Source organism: Passer domesticus, unplaced genomic scaffold (genome assembly GCF_036417665.1).
Source record: "Passer domesticus isolate bPasDom1 unplaced genomic scaffold, bPasDom1.hap1 HAP1_SCAFFOLD_44, whole genome shotgun sequence".
Taxonomy (NCBI): domain Eukaryota; kingdom Metazoa; phylum Chordata; class Aves; order Passeriformes; family Passeridae; genus Passer; species Passer domesticus.
Genome location: NW_026990160.1, coordinates 2,289,954 through 2,312,395, shown reverse-complemented (window position 1 = coordinate 2,312,395; position 22,442 = coordinate 2,289,954). Strand labels below are relative to the sequence as shown.

At 49.5% G+C, this 22,442-nt stretch overlaps 1 protein-coding gene and 2 long non-coding RNA genes across 3 annotated transcripts in view; all 3 read left to right on the top strand.

Moving 5' to 3' along the window:
* Window positions 1-4,082, top strand: part of LOC135292737 (uncharacterized) — a 102,045-nt gene extending 97,963 nt beyond the window's left edge. Inside the window, exons 31-37 of the mRNA XM_064406833.1 lie at window positions 114-221; window positions 1,310-1,366; window positions 1,567-1,638; window positions 1,726-1,824; window positions 2,269-2,382; window positions 3,010-3,175; window positions 3,706-4,082. Coding sequence (XP_064262903.1) covers window positions 114-221; window positions 1,310-1,366; window positions 1,567-1,638; window positions 1,726-1,824; window positions 2,269-2,382; window positions 3,010-3,175; window positions 3,706-3,868 — 779 coding nt within the window. The 3' untranslated portion in view covers window positions 3,869-4,082. The remainder of the gene's footprint in view (window positions 1-113; window positions 222-1,309; window positions 1,367-1,566; window positions 1,639-1,725; window positions 1,825-2,268; window positions 2,383-3,009; window positions 3,176-3,705) is intronic.
* Window positions 4,083-11,726: 7,644 nt separating this feature from the next.
* LOC135292718 (uncharacterized) lies at window positions 11,727-13,925 on the top strand. The gene is made up of 2 exons (XR_010354899.1): window positions 11,727-12,184; window positions 13,072-13,925. It is a non-coding gene; the product is annotated as an uncharacterized LOC135292718 (long non-coding RNA).
* Window positions 13,926-15,787: 1,862 nt separating this feature from the next.
* Window positions 15,788-16,747, top strand: LOC135292632 (uncharacterized). Its single transcript, XR_010354856.1, has 3 exons — window positions 15,788-15,927; window positions 16,040-16,181; window positions 16,498-16,747. It is a non-coding gene; the product is annotated as an uncharacterized LOC135292632 (long non-coding RNA).
* Window positions 16,748-22,442: the final 5,695 nt, after the last annotated feature.

Here is a 22,442-nt window from a genome sequence, read left to right as displayed (position 1 = left end):
CTTTGGCTGCACATCTGGACACGCCGTGCCCGGCACAGCGGGAAGGCATCCATGGCACATTCCCAATGAGGAATGTTTCCATCTGATCCAGCTGTCTCTTTTCCATTCTCCAGAAATCAAAGGAGAGCCTGTGCAGAAGGAAGCATTTCCCGGAGGAAGCAGTGGTTCCGTGCCAGCCTCTGCTGCAGGAAGGGAGGCCATGCCAGGCACAGGCACAGGAGGTAATTGCTGTGCCTCTGGGCCTGAGCCCGGCTGAGGCTTGAGCTGCCCTCTCTGCTGCTTGGCAGTGCAGGCACAGCCCGGACAAGACTGGCACAGCCCAGGGGAATTATCCTGAGCAGGCTCAGGGCACTCGGGTCCTGAGCAGTCCTGCTGGGGTCCCTCCTTGGGAGACATGTCCTGAAACCTGGCAGTGACTGCATGGGGTGCCCACGGTGGGGAAAGGACAGAGGGGGAGAGCAAGGCTCCAGTGTGTCCTGAGAGGGCCTGGCTGTTTGCCCTTGGGATCTGGGAGCTGTCCCAGCAGAAGGAGGGCAGGAGGGAGTGTAGGAGGGAGGGATAGCTGTGGCACTGCCTGCTGCAGTTTTCCCCAGGGCTTTAGGGAGGATTTCTTTTGTATGTGAAGGAGAGAGCCCCGGGGCCCTGTGGTGCTCCAGCCGCCCCTCCCAGGGATGTTGCTGAGGGCAGGGAAAGAGTGTGGAGAGTGACCAGGAGCCAGCCCAGAGCTCCCCAGGCCCCTGTGCTGCTTTGGCCATGTCTATTCACATCTGGCTCCCATGGCCTTAGCCGACCCCCTGGCAGTGCCCAGTTCCCTGTGGCAGAAGGGGATCCCAGAATGCCACTGATATCGTTCTGATCTCTGATCCCTTCAAGACTGGAATCATGACTTGGATTTTTTGGAAGCCCTGCTGGAAAATGGCTTGAAATTCCTGGAGGATGCTGGAGGCTATTCCTCCGTGTGCCTTTCTTGACAGAATAATCAGGATCAATGTGACAAGAGCTCACTCATAAGCCATTTCCCTTAACATTATGTAAGGGCTGAAGGATTTTGAAATTCTTGCCCTGCTCCCTTCTGGAGCCCTGAGGGGCCCCACAGTATCACTGTCAGTGGGAGGAAGGAGCATTTAGCTTTCAATCTTCCTCCCGTGTGCAATGCCAGTGTGTTCTTCCATGTGCTCTGTGCAGTCAAAGAGAAGAGCAGAGAGGGAAGGGGCCGGGCCCAGGGCTGTTCCACCGGGCTGAGCCTTGTGGGCAGCCTGAGGATCTCTGCAGTGCCACAGGAGCTCTTCTGTCCTGCCTTTCTTTGCAGCTGAACCTGCCGGTGAAGGCCCCACATCCAGGACGGAGGCTCTGGGAGATGCTGAGGGTAGGTCAAGGCCTTTCCCCTGGGAGAGCTGCCAGCTCAGAGCCCAAACTTGGCCACGGAGGCATTGCTGCAGGTGCCAGCACAGAACCATGCACGTGTGTGCCCTCGCCCTGCACAATCCCCTCACCGCTCCTGCGGCTCAGTGGTGCCCGTGCAAATCAGCAGAGATGGCAGAAACTTCTGTGGCTGTTGAGTTACAGATGTGTCTGCCGGGAGGACTTCTCCAGGTCCAGGGCTGGATGCTTGGCCCCAACCCAGCTCCCATGGCAGAGGTGAGTTGTGTGTCCCTGCTGACCCGACATGCTGAGCCCCGCTTTTGTGGGATCCATTCCTAGGAAATGGAACTACTTTCTCTTAAGTTCCTCCAAAAGGAAAGACCCAAGTTTTTGCAGCCAAAAAGACTCATGACTCAGATGAATTCCTGAGAGAAACACAGAAGGAAGCACCCGGAGGACAAGGTGGGTGCATTTGCCTCATGCTTCCCCTGGGACTCAGCAGCCGGGGGCTTTGGCTGCACATCAGGACACGCCGTGCCCGGCACAGCGGGAAGGGATCCATGGCAGCCTCGCTGCCCCACTGCTGCTTTCACGCCCTGCAGGGCTGTTTCCCAGCCTGGCCTGGCTGCAATTCCTCCCCAGCCTCTGCAGAATGGAATTTGGCATTAGCTGATAGGGTGCCCCAGCTGTACCTTGGGCCTGAGATCCCCTGCCATTTCCCAGTCTCTGAGAAGATCAGGAGGTGCAGCTGTTTGCACAAGGGAGTGCACTGGCCCAGCCCCAATTACCTGGGCTTTTTCCTGATCTTTACCTGTGACTTAGACAAGCATTACCTCCTGAAGGTGCCAGCTCCCCAGTGGGGAATATTTCCATTTGATCCAGTTGTCCCTTTTTTCCTTTTTCAAGTGACGGACCAAAAGGCTGTTCAGGAGGAGGAACACTCAGGAAGAAGCAGTGGCTCATTGGCAGCCCTAGCTGCAGGAAGGAAGGCAATGACAGACACGGGCACAGGCACAGCAGGTAATTGCTGTGCCGGGCTCAGCCCTGGCCGGGGCTGTGTGGCAGCAGCCCTTCCCCCAGGGCCTGCCCTTGCCCGGCCCGGCAGCAGCCAAAGCTGGAGGCGCCTCGGCTTCCAGGCCTCTGGAGCTGGTTCAGAGCCCCGGGGAAACGGGACTGGTGCAGCAACGTCCCTGGCGCTGCAGCTGCTGCGGAGCTGGCCCTGAGTGCCCAGAGGCCCAAGGCACAGGAGCAACCCCGAGCGGGAGCCCTGCCGCCAGCCCAGGGCCAGAGCCAGCCCTGGCTCCCGACTGGGCAGGGGCTGCGCTGGGTCCTGACAGGGCCTGAGCCTGTCCCCTGGTCTGGGGGAGCTGTCACGGGGCAGGGAGGGCCAGGGCTGGCAGTGGCTGCTCAGGGATGGCTTTGGCTCGTGTCCCTGGCAGCAGCCACTGCCCAAGCAGCTGCGCTGCCCCCGGGCTCTCCTCCCGGCCTGCTGGGCTTTGTTGGCTGGCACAGCCTGTGCCAAGGGCCGGCAAGGTGCCTGCAGGCCCCAGCTCTGGGGGAAACAGAGGACGTCCTGCCCGTATCCACCGTGCTGCCAGCTCAGCAGTGCAGCACAGCACGGGCTCACGCTCCCCATTGCTCCCACAGATGCAGCCGGCACCACAAGACCTGTTCCCAATGCCCAGGATGGCCTCGGAAGGGGTTTCTGTCAGGGAACCGGCTGCTGGCTAGGGTTACTGCCAGGCGTCCTTTGTTTGGAGCTTGTCTTCATGTTGTGCTGCTTTGGAATCGGGTATTCCTGGAACAGAAAACAGTGAGTGTTTTATTGCCCGCCCCCTCCAACAGCTTCTTTTCAAAGTCCAGCATGGACAGGGAGCATTCCCATTGAGGCTGCAGTGGAGTTGTGGCCAGCCCATGATTGTCCAAATAACTCTGCTGAGGGTTCTGCTGCTGCTCAGTGCTTCCATTGGCCTCTCAATTGCTGGGCCTTGTGCTGGGGGCCCCGCTGGGGCTTCAGCCAGAGCTGGCTCCCACTGAGGCTGCCTGGCCAAGAGCAGCCCCAGGGGCACGGGGCAGAGGCAGAGGGAGGTGGGGAGGAGAAAGAGCAGGGCCGAGGTTGCCCTTGAAAGGCAGAGGCGCTCTGGGGCCCGCTCCTGGCCAGGGACCCTGCCCAGAGCCGTGCCCTGCTGGCCGGGGCCTTGAGGGGCAGCTGTCCAGCTGGGCCCAGCTGTGCCAGCAGCTCCAGCCGTGCTGGGGAGCCTTGCCAGCTCTGGGCCCTGCTGTGCACGAGGGTCCCTGTGTGCCACTGGCAGCTGGGGCCTCAGCCACCTCCTCTCTGCACAGGAGCACCTCGGGACACGAGTTGGAAGACGGTGGCTGCACCTCACACCCAGACAGCGTGAGCAGCTCCTCCAGCAGCAGGAACGGCCTGGACAGCCCTCTCAAGTGTTCTGTGAAGAGGACCCCAGAACAACAGTCTACGAGGGAACCTCCTTTAACCCTGTAGATCCCACTGCCATCTGCTCTCCCCATGGGCCTCCCCAAGCTGCCTTCATCCCTTTTTTTATCTTTGTCTGTCCCTTCCCAGCCAACTCGAGTACCTCTAGGGACCCCAGGACCAGCCCAGCACCCTCCAGCCCTTCCTGAGACCAACACATCCCTTCCTCTGCCCCTGAGCCCCCTGGCCTTGCCCTCTTGGAATCACGGAAGGTGACACCCCACCCCACCCCCCCCCGCTTGCAGGGTAGGCAATGGCCTATTCTTCTGTTTAAATAAAGAGAAGGATCTTTGTTCTGGTTGGAAAGCAAAACCAGTGAGAGACTCCAAGTCAGAAATACAATTTATAAGAAAAAGGGAAAAAAACCCAAAACACATGCAATAATACAAAAGAAAAACCACTGACAGGCTCAGAATACAGCCTGCTGACACCCTGCTAGTTAGGGTGGTGGTAGCAGTCCAGATGAAATGGACTTGTGGAAGTGGTGATCCTGTAGAAACAATCTGGTAGCTCTCATCCTCTGGAAAAGCAGTGGGTAAGGGGGGCGGTTCCTCTGGGAATCCAGTGGAAAGACTGCTTGTTGTGTCCCAAATCCCAGATTATATCCAGTTGGGGATGCTTAGCTCCTCCCCCATGGGCAGAGCATCTCACAGTGGGCTGATATCATTCTGCCTCATGCTGTGGGTCCTTGATTAGCCACTAAACAGAAATGGCTCTGGGAGGGAGTTATCTCTGAGTCATGTGGCAAGACACTGATGGGCCCATTAACAGGAGATAAGGAAGAAAACAATGCCCCTCCTGGTTTCAGCAGCTCTTGAGGATGGGAATATAATACATGTTTATATTGCAACCTAGGACAAGCGGTCACCCCAGTGTCCAGGTGGCAGCAGCAGCAAAGCCCACCCAGCACCAGCACTGACTGAGCTCCATGCCCAGGAGGAGCCGTGGATGGCCATGGTGTGGGCAGGCAGAAGCCAGGCAGGGGCTGCTGTTGAAATGGAGGTTTTTGGGGGGGTTTAATTAAGTTAGCAATATGGACTAAGCATTTATATTTTACATTGTAGAATTATGTGTTGAATTTAAACCTTTTACTTAAGAAACCTCTGCCAAGGTACAAAGGGCATAGGAAAATGCAAATTTCTGAAGCTTCTTGCTATGAAGGACAATACCAGTGTCATAAATAGGGCAGGAGATCTTTCTCCTTTTTAATGCCTTTATTAAAAAAATTCAGCTCAGGTTATGGGAAACGACAGGTCGCCTGCATCCCCGCTGCTCCCAGGAGTGGCACGAAGGAGGAGGATGATGCAGCTGTGTCCGCTGGTATGCAGGCAGAGCTGGGGCTTCCATCCTGGAGGGAGTAGTGGGAATTCCGCTTCTTTGGTCTAACATTCCAGGTCCTCTTCCTAGCTGACATTCTTTCAGGTTAGGGTGAGGAGTAAAAAGGATCTTAGCAGGTACTGGATTGTCGTGGGGACAGGACATTTTCATGCTTATTATCCCAAATCGTGGTTTCTGTTCCCTGCTCCGTTTGTTGTGTCTATCGTTTTGTCCTTCCCCCGCCCCCTGCCTTGGGGCTCGGCTTTTTGCATGCTGCTTGGCCGGCTGGCTGCTTGCTTGCTCTTCTAGCTTTGCTTCTCTTTCTTTTTTTTTTTTCTTGCTTTTTTAGCTCGCTTGCTTTTTCGCCATTTTATTTTTTCCTTTCCCTGGTTTCTGTTGTTCCCTTTCTTCCCTTCCCCCCCCCCCCACCCTTTTCCCCCCCCCCGAAGATATCGGACCGGCGCCGGGCAAGGGGCTCTGTCCGGGGTCTGCAAGAGAAGCTTCGTACCCTCCGCAGCGAAGAGAGAAACGGCTCGACCCCTTGGACTGGTGAAACATCTGTTGCCATCTCGGGCTATTTCTCTTGTGCTGGGAGTGTTTTTTTGTTGTTCTTTAATAAACAAGCTTTTTCCACTTCCCCTCTGAAGAAATTCTTCCCGAACCCAGTGGTGGGGAGGGGGGAAGGTGCGGAGGGTTTTGTTTCCTATAAGGGGCTCCTTTGGAGATATTTTCCCCTAATTTGTCCTAAACCAGTTCAAAAAATTTGGTGGCCCGTACGGGGAAACCGGACGAAGTGGAAAAAGCTTTACTCTAATAATATTTTTGGCTTTAACTGTTTGTGGGAATATTGGTATGTCTCCTTTTAAAGTTGTAATGTCATTTGGAGTGAAAGCCTGCCTCTATCTCTGGTCATTAGGGTTCTTTGAAGTTTTCATAGCTTTATGGTCACTGGGGTTATTTTCTTATCCAGAAATAGCTCCGGCATTGTCCCTAATACGTAGCTTTTGTAGCAGAGGGGCACTAACCAGAATATTCATCGGGCTGGGCTTGAGTGTGATACTTTGCAAGGGGCTTATAAAAATGTTGTTATCGGTTCCAGGAATGTATAATTCGTGGTTGCGGCTGTGTGTTAAATTTGTTATGGGGGCGGAGGTTATTCAGCCTTTGCTTTCCTTTTCCTCCTCCGAATTGTTTACATTTCTATTAGAAAATGTTCAGTTCTCCCTGACTGCCAAGGACACCATCTTTCTGTTATTTAATTTAACAACCTTGCTCTATACTGTCTGCAGTTTATATAAGATGAAGGCTGAAATTTCTAGAGGGGCTGGTGAGACCCCTGATTTAGGGGTACAACCAAGGGTAAAAAGTCCTGAGTGGTGTGGGAAATGGGAGGATATGGGCCAAATTTTAAAGGAGTTTTCTGATCCGGTAGACTGGGACTTTCCATCTGAACAAATTCAGAACCCGGCTGAGGTGGCGAAGTACCTGAAAGGGAAATGCCAGGATAACCCTAAGGAGAAAAGGATCCTTGCAGTGAGCTGGGCCCTGGCATATGCTTATCGTACCCTGCTAGATACTGTAGGGCAGCAGACAGAGGCAGGGGGGCAGGGAGATAAATCAGCAGCTATCCCAGTTACTCAGGCTGCAGCTAACACCCCAGGCTCGAAGCCAGCAGTTAAATCAGACAGTGAGCCTCAACCAAGGGCTGTTGCTACTAGTACAAGAAGTGGAAAGTGTACAGATAAGTCTGACCGACCAGTGGAGGATGATGATGATTACGATGCAGGAGAAGGACCCTCAACACCTCCTGACATAAAATCAGGAGTCAAAGCAACTGGCACAAGATCAGAGGCCACTATTGATTCCTTCTCCCTGAGGGACCTTCGAGGCCTAAGGAAGGATTATCGGCGACAGCCCGACGAATCTATAATTAGTTGGCTGGTCCGCCTTTGGGATGCGGCAGGGGAGGCTACCATTCTGGATGGCACTGAAGCGAGGCATTTGGGATCCCTGTCACATGATCCTGTCATCGACCAAGGCATGATGAGGGGGGCTAGCCCTCACAGCCTCTGGGAACGGGTCCTGGACAGCGTGGCACAGAGATATCTGTGTGCCGATGACCTCTATGTTCAGCAGACATGATGGAAGACCATAGAACAGGGGATCCAACGCCTGAGGGAGATGGCAGTGGTGGAGATCATTTTTTCAGACGATGTAACAACTAGGAATCCGGACTTTGTACCATGCACACCTGTAATGTGGAGGAAACTGGTGCGACTTGGGCCACCTGAATACGCTTCTGCTCTAGCAATAATGAAGCGGGAGGAGGTATATGAGACTGTACTCGATATGGCGAAGAAACTTCGGGCATATGCGGATGCTGTACATGGCCCGACTCATGCCAGAATTGCAGCTGTGGAAACACGACTGCAGGAACTAGAAGACAAAATAGAGGAAAGCAGCAAGAAACTCAGGGAAGAGATTAAGGAAGACCTCCTCCAAATTTCAGCTGTACAAATTAGAGGCCCTGGTACCCAACGCAGACGTTCCCTTGTTGGGGAGAGAAGGTACACCCCACGAGCTGAGTTGTGGTTCTTCTTACGTGAGTCTGGAGAAAACATGAGGAAATGGGATGGGAAGCCTACTGCTGCTCTGGCACAACGGGTGCGTGAATTGAAGGAAGGTAAGAAAAGGAAAGCAGCCCCAGTTGCCCGTAGCCGAACAGCCAGGTATGATGATGATGACATGTCTGATCCCCTTGAGGGAACCTCCAAGACATATGCCCCAGGAAAGAAGGATAAACAGGCGTAGAGGGGCCCTGCCTCTAGCCAGGTAGAGGCATGGGAAAACCGTATCTTTTGGACGGTGTGGATCCGATGGCCTGGCACATCAGAACCACAAAAATATGACACTTTAGTGGATACTGGTGCACAGTGTACTCTGATACCATCGGGACATGTGGGGGCCGAGCCTGTTTCCATTGCTGGTGTGACAGGGGGATCACAACAACTGACCCTGGTGGAAGCTGAGGTGAGCCTGACTGGGAAGGAGTGGAAGAAACATCCTATTGTGACTGGCCCAGGGGCTCCGTGTATTCTGGGCATAGACTTCCTCCGGAACGGCTATTACAAAGACCCAAAGGGACTCAGATGGGCTTTTGGCATAGCTGCTGTAGAGGCAGAGAACGTTAAGCAATTGAACACCTTGCCTGGACTGACAGAAAACCCATCTGCAGTAGGACTCCCGAGGGTAGAAGAGCAGCTCGTGCCAATTGCGACCTCGACAGTGCATCGCCGGCAGTATAGAACGAATCGAGATGCCGTGATCCCCATCCACAAAATGATTCGTGAGCTGGAGAGCCAAGGGGTGGTTAGCAAAACCCACTCACCCTTCAACAGCCCCATCTGGCCTGTGCGTAAATCTGAAGGGGAATGGAGATTGACGGTGGACTATCGTGCCTTGAATGAAGTGACACCACCACTGAGCGCTGCTGTGCCGGACATGCTGGAACTCCAGTACGAGCTGGAGTCCAAGGCAGCGAAGTGGTATGCCACTATTGATATTGCTAATGCGTTTTTCTCCATTCCTCTGGCAGCAGAATGCAGGCCTCAGTTTGCTTTCACCTGGAGGGGCGTGCAGTACACCTGGAACCGACTGCCCCAGGGGTGGAAACACAGTCCCACTATCTGCCATGGACTGATCCAAACTGCATTAGAGGAGGGTGAGGCTCCAGAACATCTGCAATACATCGATGATATCATTGTGTGGGGGAAAACGGCAACAGAAGTGTTTGAGAAAGGAGAGAAAATAATCCAGATTCTCCTGAAAGCCGGTTTTGCCATCAAGAAGAGCAAAGTCAAGGGACCTGCTCGAGAGATCCAGTTCCTTGGAGTGAAGTGGCAAGATGGACGGCGTCAGATTCCCACCGATGTCATCAATAAGATCACAGCTATGTCCCCACCAACCAGCAAAAAGGAAACACAAGCTTTCCTAGGCGCCATAGGGTTTTGGAGAATGCACATTCCGGAGTATAGCCAGATTGTGAGCCCTCTCTACCTGGTCACCCGCAAGAAGAACGATTTCCACTGGGGCCCGGAACAGCAGCAAGCCTTTGCCCAGATCAAGCAGGAGATTGCTCATGCTGTAGCCCTTGGCCCAGTCAGGACAGGACCAGATGTGAAGAACGTGCTCTACTCTGCAGCCGGGAACCATGGCCTGTCCTGGAGCCTTTGGCAGAAGGTGCCTGGTGAGACTCGAGGCCGACCATTAGGATTCTGGAGTCGAAGCTATAGAGGGTCTGAAGCCAGCTACACTCCTACAGAGAAGGAAATTCTGGCAGCCTATGAAGGAGTCCAAGCCGCCTCGGAGGTGATTGGCACGGAGGCACAACTCCTCCTGGCACCCCGACTACCAGTGCTGGGGTGGATGTTCAGAGGAAAGACTCCCTCTACCCACCATGCCACCAGTGCAACATGGAGCAAGTGGATTGCTCTCATCACACAGCGCGCCCGTATTGGAAACCTGAATCGACCTGGGATTCTGGAAGTAATTACAAACTGGCCTGAAGGTGAGAATTTTGGTCTCGCTGATGAAGAAGAACAAGAAGTGACACGAGCGGAAGAAGCACCACCATACAACCAACTGCCGGCAGAAGAAACACGGTATGCTCTTTTTACTGATGGTTCTTGCCGCATTGTGGGAATGAAACGGAAGTGGAAAGCAGCTGTATGGAGCCCCACACGACAGGTCGCAGAAGCCACTGAAGGAGAGGGTGGATCAAGCCAACTCGCTGAACTTAAGGCCGTTCAGCTGGCTCTGGACATTGCTGAAAGAGAGAAGTGGCCAAAGCTCTACCTCTACACTGATTCGTGGATGGTAGCCAATGCGCTGTGGGGCTGGCTGGAGAGATGGAAAGGGGCTAACTGGCAGCGTAGAGGAAAGCCAATTTGGGCTGCTGAAGAATGGAAAGATATTGCCACCAGGTTAGAGAAACTACCTGTGAAGGTTCGCCACGTAGATGCCCATGTCCCCAGAAGCAGAGCTAATGAAGAGCAGCAAAACAATCATCAGGTAGATCAGGCTGCAAGGATAGGGATGTCAAAGATAGACCTAGATTGGGAACACAAGGGAGAGTTATTCCTAGCTCGATGGGCCCATGATGCCTCAGGCCATCAGGGTAGAGATGCCACCTACAAGTGGGCACGAGACCGAGGGGTGGATTTAACCATGGACAGTGTTTCTCAGGTTATCCATGACTGTGAGACGTGTGCTGCCATCAAACAGGCCAAGCGAGTGAAGCCCCTATGGTATGGTGGGCGGTGGTCCAAATACAAGTATGGGGAGGCCTGGCAGATTGATTACATCACACTGCCTCAAACCCGCCAAGGCAAGCGCTACGTGCTCACAATGGTAGAAGCCACCACAGGATGGTTGGAGACCTATCCTGTGCCTCATGCTACTGCCCGTAACACCATCCTGGGCCTTGAAAAGCAGGTCCTTTGGAGGCATGGTACCCCTGAGAGGATTGAGTCAGACAATGGGACTCATTTTAAAAATAATCTTATTAACACCTGGGCTAGGGAACATGGCATTGAGTGGGTATACCACATCCCCTACCATGCACCAGCTGCAGGTAAAGTGGAGAGATGCAATGGATTGTTAAAGACCACCTTGAAGGCATTGGGTGGGGGGTCTCTCAAGAACTGGGAGCAGCATTTAGCCAGGGCCACCTGGTTAGTTAACACTCGAGGTTCCACCAACCGAGCAGGTCCTGCCCGGTCTGAGTCCCTCAATATAGTAGATGGAGATACAGTCCCAGTGGCCCATGTCAGAGGTTTGTTGGGGAAGACAGTATGGATTAATCCTGCCTCGAGTACAGGCAAACCCATTCGTGGGATTGTCTTTGCTCAAGGACCAGGTTATACCTGGTGGATAATGCAGAAAGATGGGACAACCCGTTGCGTACCTCAGGGAGATCTGATTGTGGGATGATATCATTGTTTGTTAAGCGTGACCACCATTGTCTGTACATTAGATCATACAGACATGAAACAGAAGGAAATATGAAAGTGTCGAAGGTCTGAGCAAGTAAGAATGAAAGAAAACGTGTAAGTGTCGAAGGTTGGAGCAAGTGAGAAGAAAGTTTACGTTGTTCAATAACATGTTCACGATATGGGATAAGGGGTGGAATGTCGTGGGGACAGGACATTTTCATGCTTATTATCCCAAATCGTGGTTTCTGTTCCCTGCTCCGTTTGTTGTGTCTATCGTTTTGTCCTTCCCCCGCCCCTGCCTTGGGGCTGGGCTTTTTGCATGCTGCTTGGCCGGCTGGCTGCTTGCTTGCTCTTCTAGCTTTGCTTCTCTTTCTTTTTTTCCTTGCTTTTTTTAGCTCGCTTGCTTTTTTCGCCATTTTTTTTTCCTTTCCCCGGTTTCTGTTGTTCCCTTTCTTCCCTTTCCCCCCCCCCCACCCTTTTCCCCCCCGAAGATATCGGACCGGCGCCGGGCAAGAGGCTCTGTCCGGGGTCTGCAAGAGAAGCTTCGTACCCTCCGCAGCGAAGAGAGAAACGGCTCGACCCCTTGGACTGGTGAAACATCTGTTGCCATCTCGGGCTATTTCTCTTGTGCTGGGAGTGGTTTTTTTTGTTGTTCTTTAATAAACAAGCTTTTTCCACTTCCCCTCTGAAGAAATTCTTCCCGAACCCAGTGGTGGGGAGGGGGGAAGGTGCGGAGGGTTTTGTTTCCTATAAGGGGCTCCTTTGGAGATATTTTCCCCTAATTTGTCCTAAACCAGTTCACCCTGAGGGGGCCACATTCCACGGGGAAGGTGTCAGCCCGTTCCTGCTGAGGGGGAGGCGTGGGTCTGAAGCAATGTCTGCTCCTTCTCCCAGTTCCGCCTCTGGGGACGAGGACCCCAACCCGGCCCCTGCCCAGAAACCGCTCTCCTTGAGAGCCCCCTCCCCTCGGGAGGGGAGCCCTGCGGGGAAGAGGGAGAATTGGAAACCCGATCTGGTAATGGCAGTCTTGCTTTCCCCCACAGGGCAGCGGTGCCCGGATCCATCCCCTCACATAACCCTAATCACTTGAGCAGCCGGCAATTGTTTTACAACACCTTCTGTGAAATTCAGATTGAATTAGCATTTAATTTTTATAAAAGACCTTTTAAATAATTTAGGATTTTAAAAAACCCTTGTAAGAAATTTTCAAATTATAGACTTGTGAATTTTAGTGATTGCAAGAAACAATAAGTAAGCAGAGAACCAAAAGAACAAATTTAGAAGGTTTTGTTATTTTGATGCAACTTTATATATTTTTAATAATTAAAGTATTTTAATTTTTAACTCTAAGAAGTGCTGCTCAAGTTTCCCTCTCCATTTTCCTAGTCAAACCTTACCCAATGTTCCTTTTAATTTTATATTACTATAAATTGGCAAAAGCACAAATTTTAATTCAGTTTATATTTTTACAAAATTGACAAGTTTAAAAATTCAATTATAGAATTATCCTTTAAACCCTGGGTATTGCCTTTTTGCAAAGGGCCCTGCAAAGGCCATACTCACAGTGATGATATTAAAGGGTGAACTTAAAGTTTTTGCTTTAAATTAATTAGAGGTTTTATAACAATTGAGTTTTAATAACAATTAGTTTGTTAATTTGAAAAGTTATTAATGTGATTTGAAAATGCAAAATACCTTTTTAAAGGTTTTTAAACAGTGCTTTTTACAGAAGTAAAAGATTATTCATTTGATTAAATTTATAAAAGTTCAATTACTATACAGGTTTTCAGTTTTGAAGAATTAAGTGGTTTTATTTTGAACATATGTTTTTGTATGGTTTTTAAAAAAATGAGTTGTTTGTCATATTTGAAATAATTTTGGAAAACTAACCCAGTTGTTCAGTTGCATGTTATAGAAAGAAGAATGTTATAACTACACCGAAGTCTACTATGCTACATTTGATCATGACCATTTTCTGAACTGAATTTCCTTGAAGAGAGAAAACCTTCAAACTTGAGTTTCCCAACAGAAGAACAAGATAACTGAAGTTTTGAAACAGAGAAGAAGATCAGCCAAATTGATGTGAAGAACATCTCATTGCTTTGCTTTGTATTATGAAATAAATTGTAGTTGTATTAATAAAAGAAATGTTAAATTGTTAAAAAAACAGTAACCAGGAGCCAATTGGTTTTTAATCAATTTAATACCATACCTTCAAGTTTTACATCATAAGTTTTGAGTCAAAATGAAAAGAAAATTTATATTTATGTAACATGAAATAAATCTGTTTGTTTTACACATTGAACTCCTGGAAACTATGAAACATCTTTCTATGGAACATCCTTTTATGAAATGGTAAGCTTTCTATGAAATGTTAAATTCTTTTTAAGTTTGTCACTTTTGAGTTTTTGTTTGACAATTTAAAACAATTTTTAATTACCTTTTGAGGCCAATTTTTACCAGCTAATTATTCAAAAATTAAGATATTATTTCACAGTGAATTGAAGAAATGAATAAAATGATAGTTAAAATACATAATCAGTGAAAAACAAGACAAGTATAAGCTAAATTAGACATATCCAAAATTATTTGAGTTTTTGAAAAATTTTAAAATTATAATTAGTTTTATTTTATGTTTGTAAAATTTTATGATTTATTACACTAATACCTTTTGTTCTTTTAGATAAACTTTAATGTCCTTTTTGTATTTAAGAACGGGCAGATGCTGTATCGTGCTTTTTGGTTTATTAGTAGGTTTATGGTTTGATTTGTGATTTGGTGGTTTTCCTGGGTGCTGTTTTCCTTTTGTCTCTGCCTTTTCCCAGTTATTTCGTCAGCTAGTTTCCAGTTTCTATTTCTCCAAATTTTAGCCGCTTATTGAAACCGCTTTTCCTCCCTTGGAACGTTATTGGTTCACTGCTGTTATCCCTGCCTAGGATTTTTACTCCCAACTCTCCTGATTTGTTGAAAGTTGTGCTGACCCCTGACCTCCCCCCGCACAGAAGTCTTTGTTTGCCCCTTGATCGGGGTCTCAGGAGAGGAAAAGGGGAAGTTTACCATCAAATAAAGTTTCCCTGGGACCCGTGTGCGCTGCCTGTGTTTTATATTGCACCAAAACAATTGACAACTGGGATTCAACGGAGCTCCAGGGGGAACCTGCCACCCCCCCCCCCCCCCCCACATTGTCATCAGCTAGCCGGGAAGCGGCAGTCCTAGGCATGAAGATGCTCAGGATCTTCCACAGGTGCTCAGCAGGCAGTAGGATTGTGGCTGGATGTCACTCTGCAAATGCCAGTGGCTCAGCTGAGAGCTCTGGCAGTGACTGACACTGCACTGAGAGGGGCCACAGTCCTGCAAGGGTCTTTCATCAGGAGCAAAGAGCAGTCTGGAGGGTGGGCAATGCTGGATCTGTACCACTGCGTGCTCATCCTTCACCTGAATGTGGAGCTGCCCCCAAAGTTGCCATGGATCACTTTTTCTTTTTCTCCTCTTGGGTATATTTTGGAGCAGCTGTTCTATGTGGCTTTTGATGGTGATCCTGTGGCAAGCAGCCATTTGCCTGCTGTGCTATCCTCAAAATTAATCCTAACTCCTCATTCCCTGTAGTTTTATTTGGGGTTTTTGATCTATTTGTTGGACTGGTTTGCGTGGGTTTGTTTGTTTCTACATTTGTTTGGGTTTTTGTCTGATTTGGTTTGAGTTTTTTGTTTGCTTTTTCATAAATGACTGGTGAAGTTGGCAAAGCCAAACTGAAGATAAAGTAAACCAGGATCAGCTTTCCAGAAATTACTTTTGGATGGGTTTAGCTGCATCCCCCAGGCTCAGGATCACTAGTATATTTTCAGGTTTTGCTCTGCATATCAGCCTGCCCACACTCCACTTAGTGTTTCACAAATGGAGAAGACAATGGACATTGTGCCAAGCTTCCTTTCAAACAGAAAAACCTGGGTCAGCATGACAGAAAAGAAGAAACAAAAAATCACCAGTTAGAACAGAACCAGTGTCCCACCTTCCTCTCCACTACTATTAATTTTGTACATTTAGAGGCAAACGTGGGTCTAAAGCTTGCATCTCTCAGTTCCTGATGCTATTTGCTACCCTGCAGCCTTGACTGGCCCTGATGTGACTGACTGCTGGGCAAGTGGGGCTGGGGATGCTCAGCCTGGAGAGAGGAGACACTGGGAGGCCTCACTGTGGCTCTGCAGGACTGGAAGGGTCCCGCAGGAAAGAAGGGGACAGAGTGTTCAGCAGGGCCTGTGCTGACAGGACAAGGGGGGATGGCTTTCAACTGCAGCAGGTTGATTGAAGCTGCATCTAAGGAAGCTGCTCTTTTCCACTGCGGGTGGTGGGGCACTGGCCCAGGCTGTGCACAGAGGCTGTGCATGCCCCATCCTTGGCAACAGGGCTCTGAGCAGCACGCTCTGGGGGAAGACTGCTCAGCTGGGAACAAGATGTTGTTCTTCAGGCTCCCTTGCAAGCCCAACCCTTCAGGGACTCCATCATTCCATGGTCTCCACTGTCCACTTCAGATGGAGCCTGGGAACTGTGATGTCACAGCCCACGCTCCAGCTGGAACGTCCAGCGCCCAGCAAAGGGCACAACACAACCCTTGGCCGCTGTGTTTGCACACTCTTCACCCTGCTCCTGCCCACTCTTCTTGTCATCTGCCCCCTGAAAAGCCCAGCAGTCCTACAAGATCCTTAGTGCCTGCATTTTGTCATCCAGCCCTGCAGGATGCTCCCATTTGTCCTGAGGAAGGTATGGTGCCATTCCATGGAGGTGGACACTCCCCACCTGCCTGGGTGGGCTGGAGCTCTGTGGGCATGGAGTGGGACAGGGACCCCACTCTGAGGTTTTGCTACCTCTGCAGGCTGTCCCAGACAGAGAGGAGGAGATGGAGGTGGATGCAAAGATTGATATGGAGGAGGAGATGGAGGTGGATGTGGAGGTGGAAGAAGAGATGGAGGTTGATATGGACGAGTCCATTGATGACATGGACATTGATTAAAAGGGTGAGGAAGAGGCCATGATCTTGGCATGAAGAGCAATGCCAGCAGCAGGACAGGCAGAGTGGGTCTCCTGCTGCCAGGCTGGGGCTGGGCTGGGTGCTCCCTGCTCAGGGACATTGTAGCCAGGGCACTGGATTCTGGTGGCCATCCACAGCCTGTCCTCTGCCTGCTTTGCTCCACACAAGCTCCATGCCAGACCCAGCCAGGCTCAGTTCTGCTAGCAGAGTCCTGCTGCTGGGCCAGCTGTGCCAGACTGGGGGCACATGCAAGAGCCCTCTGTGCCTGACTGGAATGACCGTGGCATTTGCTTTTCTTCCAGGTGCGATGGACATCATGGACAGAGATGCCACCCTTTTGTATATATGTTCTACCGTTTGTTGTTTTTCTTTAGAATATAGATTGTAGGGCAATTTTTGACTTCTGTAAATAAGTTTCACATAGTTTTGCTAGGTTGGTTTTTCTGTATATATGTTCTATCGATTGTTGTTGTTACAAATATTCTTACAATGTAAATATCTTCTGTATTTTTGCTGCTGTTTTTCTGTAATAAACAAATTTTATTTTTCACACCCCAGTCTCCCTGTATTTGCTTCAGGCACAGGCAGCATTTTGCAAAGTTGTAGTTTCCACTTGCTCCAGGTTCCCAGGGCTGGAGGTCCCTGGCATAGCCACCCCAGGAGTGGGGGTCCCTGTGCACAGAGGGGTCACACTGACAGAGGTGAGCCTCTCCTTGCAGTTTTTCTGGACAGACTTGGGAGCTGTAGGGGCAAAGCCCAGCGTGCCCTGGCCCACGGATCCCATGTTGGAGCAGGGCTGAGCCTGTGTGCTCCTGCAGAGCCTCAGCCATGGCTCTTCCCTGGGCAGCCCCAGGGCTAAGGAGGGGGCACTGGGCTGTGGGCAAGTCCTGCTCCTGGGCACCCTGAGGGGCTGGAGCCAGCCTGGAGGGAGCCTCAGCCCTACATGGACCAAGATTTCCTTTGGAAACCCCCTCTGTCCACAGACTCTGGTGAGCACAAGAATTGATCCTCCTAGTTCAAGGTGTGACGTTCATTGGCACAAATGTGTCCCTTGCACTTTCTAGCACAGCAAATGTCAGTGCTTGTAATCCCTGTTCTGCACACTCTGCTCAGGCAGCAAAGCATCTGAACCTGAGGGAACATCTTGAATTAGCACCAACCTGCAGAGAGCTCCAGGGGGAGAACCTACCCCCAAGCACCCAGAGAAATACTTGACACTGATAGTCTGGGGCAGAGCTGAAACTAAAATATTTTAATGCCAAGAGAGAGGAATTTTTATTGCTGAATTCATTCAGCAAGAACAAGAATGGGAGCTTTTGGTCTCCTCACCTGCCACAGATGTGTATTGCCAAGGTTTGCTTCTGACTTATGACTGATTTTGATGAATCTGTTCAGAACTCTGATGTTGTTCCTGGCTAAGGTGCAGAGATGATATTTCAGAGCCAGTTGAGCTCAGCACATCTTGTGCAATGCAGAATTTCCAGAGCCAGACATTCAGGCCATGCAAACTGATACGTTTTCATCTCTGTGCAAAGATCAGTATTAGGACATCAATGATGTACCACACACTTCTCAGAGCTGTCCCTTTCATCCAGCTCTCCCCAGTCACTTCACAGACTTCACTCCAAGCAGTTTCTGATAGAGCTCAGTAGCACATGGGATTTAATCCTGGTTTTTCTTCATCTTCTCCAGAGCTGTCTCCAGACAGGGTGTGTGGGCACTGTCTGACAGCAGCAGCATTAACGTGTCACCTCCCTGACACTGAGGTTCATGTCACAACTTTTCATCAAAAGCAGCAAATCAATGATTCCCACTGGGTCCCACAAAGCTCCATGGGGAGTTTGTGTGGCTGCAGTACCAGCACCATCCCTGGTCCTCAGGAATTTCAGGAGGAGATAGAGAAGGAACCAGCCATTCACAGGGAAGAACATCCGTTTGCAGGGCCCAGATCCCCACAACAGAGTCCCCAGACTCTGCATTTACACTTTGGCCTCTGTGCCTTACTTTTCCTCTCACCAAAGTCCTGCCAGTTTCCCTCATGCTCAGGTTCCTAAGATAATTCAAAGCAGCTTTAGGAGCAGGGATAGGTGATGGGAACTGTCCCAAGGCTTGACAAATTCTCAGGCTTCACAATTCCAGCCAAGGAGAGAGGAAAATCATGCATGAAAGAGGTGTGAAATCAAAGCAGTAATCAAATTGAGGTATAATGAGAGCAGCTGAAGCGGTTTCCAATGTTCAGAACAAGATTAGCAGCGCCAGGCACAGGAGGGATGTGACATTTTCCCCGCTGTAACAACTCTGTGATGCAAATTGCATCTCAAATCCTCCTCCCCAGCTCTGGGACCTGTTCAGCCACAAACGTGGTGATGAATTTTTAAAGCAAAGTGGAAGCTGGTCAGAGAGCTGGTTTGCAAATAAAAATCACAGAGGGCAGTTTGGAAGCACCAGCTGGAGCAGAGAGAGGCAGAGCCTGGCCCTGAGGTGCAGCACAGCCAAACATGCCTGAAACTCTAAGAAATTAAAGAACTTGCCACTTGTTTTCCCTCAGGAGCTACAGAAGGTGCTTTATGGAATCCCTGCCTCCTTCACACTGTATCAGCATGCAGGAGAGTGCAGGGATGAAGATTACAGCACTTTCTGCTGCTGCTTCCATCTCCTGACTCAAATCTCACCAAAATCTGTCACTATTGGGCCTTCCCAAAGTCTGAGATTCACTTGGTCCTTTCAGGATTTCGGTTCTGAGGAGCATGAAGGGAGATAAAGGCACTTGCAGACACCAGAGATGCAATTGGTGCCTGAGGTGCATTTCACTGCCCAGATTAGTGCCTCTAGAACCATCAAAACCAGTCCCTTGGACAGCACCAAGCCAAGAGCAGAAGACCAGGGCCTGCACATGGCTGGAAATGCCATTGTTTAATATTCCTCTCCCAGTCTCTCATTTCATGGTGCCATTGCAGGGGTTAATCCCATCACTCAGCAGCAATTCTTGGCAATCAGCTTCAGATGGATTTTTAGTGCTGGGCAAATAAGAGGCAATTTTACTTTGTCTCCAATGAATGAAATTTCACCTAAATCAGACAAACTCTGTGTGCTGAGGCTGGTCAGGCACTAACCACGGCCAGGTCCCCAAGCCTGGATGTCAAACTGCTCTGATATTGAAAAGTTCAATTTATTTGGCTTTGTGTACAAGATGATTCTCTCTCAAAAGAATTGGGATCCATAGAATTGCATTTCCAAGCACTAAACTCAGACCAGCCACAAAGTGCACAAGAGACAAGAAAAGAAATAAAGATTTCTAAAGAGATGGAAATTGAATGCTGAGGTTTTTCCATTATAGAAAGTTCCATAAATTATCACCTGCCAGTTCCTTGCCTTCACTTGTGTGGCCACTACTGAATACACTCACAGATAAGAAAATGTTTGTCCTCCTGAAAACTGGGACTTTTTCAGAAGTAGAAAAAGGCTCAGATATCTGAATTAAAAGGCAACATAATGAAAAGAGCTTCCTCATAAGAGCAAGATATGATGGACAGCAGGAATGGCTGAAGCCAGCAGAGATAAGTCCATGAACTATTCATGCTACAAAGATTTCTGACAAAACCTCCATAACCCAAAAGCAATGTTTTGTCGGGCACAGCTGATAGGAACCCTGTGCATTTAATTCAGTCATTGACAGCAAATGGAGATCATCTTGAAGCTCCTTTGGTCCACTACTACTTAATTTTTTTCACCATGCAAATGAAATTACATCTACTCTTTGGGAAGAAATTACTGCTTTGAGAGGTTCAAGGCAAAGAGTTTCTTCCCATACCCACTCGTAACCAGTCACCAAGAGAAATATTTTCTAAAAAGGTCTCTTCAAAATTTTGGAGTGACTTTCAACATAAATAACTTGGTTATTTTGCTGAAAATGATAAGGGAATTGAATTGGGCTCCCTCAGCTTAAAAAGAAGTGTTTCTTCCTAGTTCTTCACAAAGAGGAACAAAACACTGTTGCAGCACACTGAAGGGAGGAAGAGGTTCCTTTCCCCCTGAGCTGCACAATAGGAGACAATTTTGTCGCCAAGAGGGAATAAACCCCAGCCAATTTCCAGGTTTTTTTGTGTAAAGGAAAAGCTCTGAGGATCACAGCTGTGGGAGACACAGAGAGGGAGGAGCAGGGATCTGCTGGGGGTTTTTGGGCTGGGGGACAGATGAAAGACATGTTCAAGCAAAACCTGTGAGAGCTCAAGACTCCATCCCTCAGAGGAGAAACTCAGTTTGACCCAAATGCCATTCAAATCCAACAAACATTGAGGCATTTCCCGAAACTCTGCTGGGCCATCAGGTACCCCCCAAATCACTCTGTGGGACCAGGGCAGCAGGGCCCTGGCACGGGACAGAGATGCTCCCCTGGGAAGCTGCCTGCATTGCCCGTGGGACTCAAGATCTACTTCTGAAGACCCCAACATCCAAAAAACTCCACACTAAAAGCCTTTAATTTGGGCTTTCACTTCTCCACTTGTCTTTTGTCACTAGGCAGCTGCTCCAGTTCAACACCCTTCTGATGGGTACAAATGTTCTCCTAATTTCCAGCCTAAACAGGAAGTTACTTCCATTCATTCTTCTGTAAGTACTGGGAGCTTGTACCTGATTTGCTCTTCCTCTCCTAGTGTGCATTTGTGCAGATAAAATGCCTAAGCCAGGAGCATTTCCTTCTTTAAATCATGTCATTTATTTCATTCCCATATAGTTGTACGGATTTAGCACGGCTCAACACTCAGAATGTTGACAGCACAAAGTCCAGTTCTCACACCAACTCCTCCAAGTTTTGGACCAATTCTGCAAAGAAGGAAATACAGCAAGGAAATTCCAAACAGGAGCCCTATTAAAGATAATAAAATGCCACATGCCTATGTTTGCTGCAGGGAAGAACAGTGCTATTTATTCAATTATTACAAACAATTAAAGCAGCAGAGGGGAGGAAGACAGTGCTATCGTTGGCAGCTCCCCAGTCCTCTGCCCCTGGCATGAATTTCATAAAGCACTAATCTCCCAGCAGAAATCCCTCAGCAATTGATTTCCTCCTCGTGGAACACAGCAGGCACACACCCTGGCTTTCCTGGCCAGAAAAGAAGAATTTGCCTCGACGTTTTTCCCAGGCACGCAGCTGTGATGTCAAATCCCCCTCCCTGCCCTGCCAGGAGATTCCTCAAGTGACAAGTTTCTGTAGGGTGACAACCCTCTGGAGAGGCACAGAGAGCTTTGTGTCAGTGTAAGGCACCCCCACAAGGGCACATCCCTCACTCAGGCTCCATCTTTGTTCACAAGCAGTTCCCAGCAGAAAATTCGCAGTGATTGCATTTCCCCAGAACAGGTAATTTCAAGCACATTTTTCTCTTGAGCTGTTCTGCCTTTCACAAAAGCAGCGTGCCAGGGATTGCTTTGGAGCATCAGGAAACACAGCAACACCCAACAGCCAAGACCATCCAAAGCCACTTATCAGCTCATCCCTGCATCTCCTGGACTCACTTGAATGCCGGGAGAGTCTGAAAAGCCAACTGTTTTCCAAGAAACTTGTTGTTTGTTGTGCAATTGAAAGGTAAATGACAGGGACAACCAGCCCCACACAGGTGCCTCAGGCAGGGCAAGGAGCAGGAGGGATCCATCCCTAACTGGCAGAGGTGCAGCTCAAGTGATGCTCACTCACTATTTGGGTTGCTTTTTGTTGCTTTTACATTAACAACGCATCTCCACACCACAACTGTTCTCCCTCCCTGCAGCCAGATGGAAAAAATTCAGTGGTCTCTCACCTCTTTCTGTCCTCTCTCTGCCTGAAATAATTTTTTCCCTCATACAACCAGCAAAACAGGGGTTGTTTTCATGCTGGAAATAAGTCCACAAACTCTTGACTGATTTCAATTAGGAGAACATCACTACAAACCACCCATTACTCAGATGCCCCAAGGCAGCAAGGGAGGGAAATTTGACAACAGAGGTGGGAACACCAGCCATGGGTAACAGCATCACATTCTGCCTCTCTCACGGATGCTTTTCTTTCCAGTCCAGAAAATTCCCTGTCCTTTTTAGGGCTGTAGAAGGCTGCTGTCTGCCCCACAAAATGAGGAGCAAACCAAGCAGGAATGCTGCAGAACATTTCTGTTCCTATGATATTATTCTGCTGAACCCATAAATTTGCAGAAGAATGGGCACTGCCAACTCCTGATTGCAGAGGAGGGAGTTCGTCACATGCTCCTTGTAAATTAGG